Raw genomic sequence first — 4,610 nt, forward strand, 5'->3', positions numbered from 1 at the left:
AATTAGTGGGAGATCTGTTTATTTGGATTTTGTATATAAACAGCTGAAAGTCTGCTCATCATTTGTGCTTTATGTCATCGTCTGAAGTCCCCAATGAGAAACAGGATCCTGATAAGTGCTGTCCAAGTCAAGTAAACAACATCTCTACCATCGAGTCTAGTTTACAAAACTGGTTTTCAATATCAGTGTTCATGACAGACAGAATTCTGGTTTATTTTTGTCATGGGTCTGCCTGGTAGTTCCCTTATTAACGATGAGAGCTAAAATGCAAGAGTCTCAAACGAAAATGATTGTTACCTAACCAGTTTGATTATTTACGATACAGCACAAACACCACTACAGTTTTAAAAGACTTTTTAACCTGATAGGAAAACATGTTCTTCTCCAAAAGGTGAAAGGAAATGCTTATTTTTGTGAGTGATGCTGTATCTCTAGTTACCCATGACTGTATCAGCCAGAGGACAAGTATGGAGTCTCACTATGGTAATTATAATCAGGACAGACCTTTTGCACCAGTTTGTAATCTACGCTGTAGAAAGCAATGTAGATGCAGATAACTTTAAAGGGTTTGGAACACAACCAGGAGACATGGCTTTGAGTCTGCTCTTGGTAGCAGATCTTTGAAGGATCAAAATTGCACAGGGCAGTTTTTTTAGCACGGTCTGTTTTTTCGTACTCAATTCGGCAGTTGAAGGACTTGGATTCCTTGGTCTCCAGTGTTGACTGTGGAGATGGTTCAAACTCAACCACCTTGGAAGGTGGCACCAGGCTTACAGAAACATTTCCCAAACCTGTGGAGTTATGTCGGAAATAAACACTGAATGTCCCATTGCCATGATCAACGATTTTCCCTGTGATGAGGAGATTCAGCTTAACAGTTTTGATGTTAGAGTGGAAGTCGCCCCATCCAAACATTTTCTTGAATTTCCCGGTTTTTACAATAGGTCTGCGTTTAGTTCGTGTGAGAGATTCCTGAACCTCTGTGATGTTGGACAACCAATCCCAAAAGTTTTCTATACTGTCAGAGTAGGACACCTGGCCGTGTTTCAGTACTGGAGATGGCTTAACAAACAGGCGTAAAGGATTGATGATCCTGGAGTGGACTACATTGTCAACCAGTGTGTCTGCAGCATCCTTGTCTTCCCAGTCCAGCACATCTGTGGCTTGTACGACTTGATGAGTGTCACAAAATACCTGTTTCAAAGCAGATAGAAAGAGTTCTGTAAACTATCGAGATACAAAAGGAGCCATTAACACTTATTTTTACACCAGTAGGGTCTGAACCATTTGCTGCCCCATGAAAGCTCAAGGATTTTACTCAAAATAGCTTACAGAAGATGCAAAAAGCTCAGTGGGAGCTGTCCACTGGCGCAAATGGATAAATGTCCGGACAGGTTGAGGGCTGTGATGTGCAGGAGCAGACACCCTTTGCTCACAAATTTGTTAAATAAAAAGATGCCCAAGGAAGCTGGAAAACCTGAAAAGCAAAGTGGCACCTCTGCTGAGAGATGGAGTGAAATGGAACATTTTCCATTCCAATAGCAGCATTTTCCATTCCTCTTTTTCTTTCCTCTTAACCTCTTGACTGGTTTAGGCTTAAAATCCTGCCTTGTTCAGCTGCTTCTGCTGGTGTACTTGTGTCCTAAACTGTTTATTGTACTTTTGTCTTTCCTGGTGTTGTCTTTTCCATTTTTCCTAACTTAGCATGCCTGATTGTGCTTTTAGTTTGAGACAGACAATGAGATAGATAGATAACCATGTTTTTGATGTCTTGGCTTCAGTTACTAAGCTGCCTGTATTTAGCCAGGCCCAGCCTTCAAGAAGCTCTAAGCAATCCCAGCCATGCCACACATCTCACTATTCAGAAATGTGATGAGGCCAAGCTAAGTCTAATGCAAAATTGTCTGTAATCAGAAATCAAGTAATTACTTCTGGGAGCAACAGAATAGTGTTAGATTTCAGAGTGAAACATACAGGTCTCAGTAAACAGCAGACTTCCAATCTACCAATTTAAGGTAGACACATACGCCCAGGTATGTCCTTCCTGTACACTCAGAGAGGGAAGTCCTGTTGAAAATGCAAAATGCTCAAGAGGTCAGAAGCAGAATCCATGTTTCAGCAGGCTAGAAATGATCATATAACTTTTCCTGTTTAATTCCTTTAAATGTTGACTGTAAGTTTTGGATAATGGGTTTTCAGGATTTGCACTCTTCAGGACTGTCTTACGCTATCATCCTAATGCATAGAGAAAAACTTTTTCAGCTGCAGTTATTCTTACAAAATACGTGAACAGAATGAAAAAGCACTTAAAATGGAAAGAAGAACAAACTGCCCTCATCCCCAGTGAGAAATCACTGCTGCCTCTGGCCAACTGCTGCTCTCACTTCATCAGTCATCTTGCGCTGCCAGGATCTGGATAGAGGTTTCCCAGTATCACTGCACACAGGATGGAGTTTTCGCTATCCGGTACGCAACCACAGCAAGATTACAGGGTGGAAGTTTGCCTAAAGCAATCAAAACACCGAGTGCTGATGCTGGGTGGGATGCCGACTGTCTCACTAGGGAAACTGCAATGCTGGGCTTCCTCTTCCCTCTGCCACTCACCCAAGGGGGTCTTCTATGCCTTTAGTTCCTAGCAGTATTTAGTTTCTAGAATATTCTGTTTCTATAATCTTTAATTTTTATTTTCAATATCTGGAAAAGATCAGAAGCTCTGGAGGGCTTACTCCTCACTTGGACCTATTCTCTAGCAACAGGCTCTAAACTAGAGCCCAAACCCACTTGCCACATGTTTTCCTTCACCATCCCTAACCCAGTAATTAAGATTGGATGTTGAAAAGAGGCTATTGCAGCAAAGTTCACAACTTGAATTTTCAAAAGTGTTCATCGCCATTACTATTGCTAAATAAACCTACAGCTGGATCGAAACACTGTGGTCAAGTGTGTTTCAGCAGAAATACATTATTTTCTTCTTCAGATTAGAAAGGGGGAAAGAAAAGACAACAGTGATCACTCTCAGCCTGAGACCCTGTATGTCAACTTTCTGCATCCACGCTACATTTTTTATGGCTGAGCTATGAACCCAGGAAAATAGGAGATTCTAATGGAAACAATGACAGATACTTATCTGTACCAGCACAAATAGCGCTGTCATAATGATGCTGGGGGAAGCATCATTTCCGCTGTGATGGAAAGCTCCTGGTGAAACAATGTCATGTTTACACATGGGTCTTCAGCCACTTCTAAGCCTGCTCCCAATCTCAAAATCAGTGGGGTGATGCTGAGAACAGCTGGCCATCACCACTGCCAGGGAAATAATTCCCCTGCTGCAGAGAAGTGACCCTGTTCAGATGAAACAAGAACTGATGCACATGTTCACCCATCCTCCACCCCAAAACTGACCTGAGGCCTTTAGAAGCATGGAGAAGAGGCTTTGCTGCTGTGTTTCTAGATTGCAGCTGGGACCAGGGGCCAGGCAGTGGTGAAATACCAGAAACTTTTCTCTGTGTTTGCATGGCTAAAGGTTCTGCTACTTGAAATGCTAATGACCATGCAAAATTGTGGGCACCTATGGTTGGTGCTGCTGTTAGCAACTGAGCTGGAGGGAACTGCCATTGGAAATTTTAAGTAGAAGTACATAGAAATGAAGCCACTTGGTTCACAGGAGGTTCTAACTTTGCTGGTGTCTGCACCCAGCTCTGACTGTCCTCTGGCAAGGACACAGGGACACACACACTTCCTTCTGGGCTACTTCTGCAATGTTTACTGAAATCCATGCAATGGCTCTTTGGCTTTTCTCCTCTCTCCTTTTATAAAGAGATCTAGAGGGCATTGAGTCATGTGTTGCTGGTAATACTCAATGTATGTCTCTTCAGGGGGCTTTCACTCCAAATGAGATAGCAGAGTATTGCTTTCTGAACTGCTTTTTTCAGAAGGCTCTGATATAAAAGGAAGAAATATGTAGTTGTAAGATTTGGGATGGCTGAAGGGTGGGAAATATTAATGCATGCTAAAACTAGGTGGGTTTGTCACATTGATAATGTATTAGCACACAATTATTTCAAAACCATGATGGTGGAATTGCAGAGTTGCATCATGCTAAACTACTACTTCTAATTATTTATGTGTTGCACTGAATAAGATGTAATCATAAGATAATGAAATATGCCCCCAGAGGTACAGCGATGTGGACTATTTCATGTGGCAACAAAACAGCTTTCATAATATGAGAACGAAATTATATTCAATTTTAAGGATGTAATATTTGTCTTTAACACCTAGATAGCAATCACTAGCTACTGCTGAGAGTTGTACGTTAACACTTGACCTGAGTAATTTTTTTCCTCCTCCTCCTTGAAATAGTTTGTAGACTGCAGGATTCTCCAGTCTCGCTCAACATTAACTCTTGCTTCATCCTACTGCTGTCTTTTTTCCCTGATTTCAGTGTGGGAAGGAGGTTCAGAGGCTGACAGAGTTGCCAGCTCCACGGGTTGCAGGGAAGGGGACAGGGCAGGGCAGCACATTTGTTGTGTTTTGCAAATCTTCACTACGAAGGTGTCTATCAAAGGTCTCCTCTGGCTCTGCTCAGTGCGCAGCATAGGAGCAGGAAT

At 42.1% G+C, this 4,610-nt stretch overlaps 1 protein-coding gene across 1 annotated transcript; it reads right to left on the bottom strand.

Annotated features, from left to right (window-relative positions):
- Positions 1-450: 450 nt before the first annotated feature.
- On the bottom strand, positions 451-2,396 carry NXPH2 (neurexophilin 2). The gene is made up of 2 exons (XM_010018082.1): positions 2,385-2,396; positions 451-1,227 (listed from the first exon to the last, which is right to left on the bottom strand). The coding sequence occupies exons 1-2, from the start codon at positions 2,394-2,396 to the stop codon at positions 451-453; spliced, it is 789 nt and encodes a 262-aa protein (XP_010016384.1).
- Between the last annotated feature and the right edge of the window lie 2,214 nt (positions 2,397-4,610).

The sequence above is a fragment of the Nestor notabilis genome, unplaced genomic scaffold, assembly GCF_000696875.1.
Source record: "Nestor notabilis isolate BGI_N333 unplaced genomic scaffold, ASM69687v1 scaffold9540, whole genome shotgun sequence".
Taxonomy (NCBI): Eukaryota; Metazoa; Chordata; class Aves; order Psittaciformes; family Psittacidae; genus Nestor; species Nestor notabilis.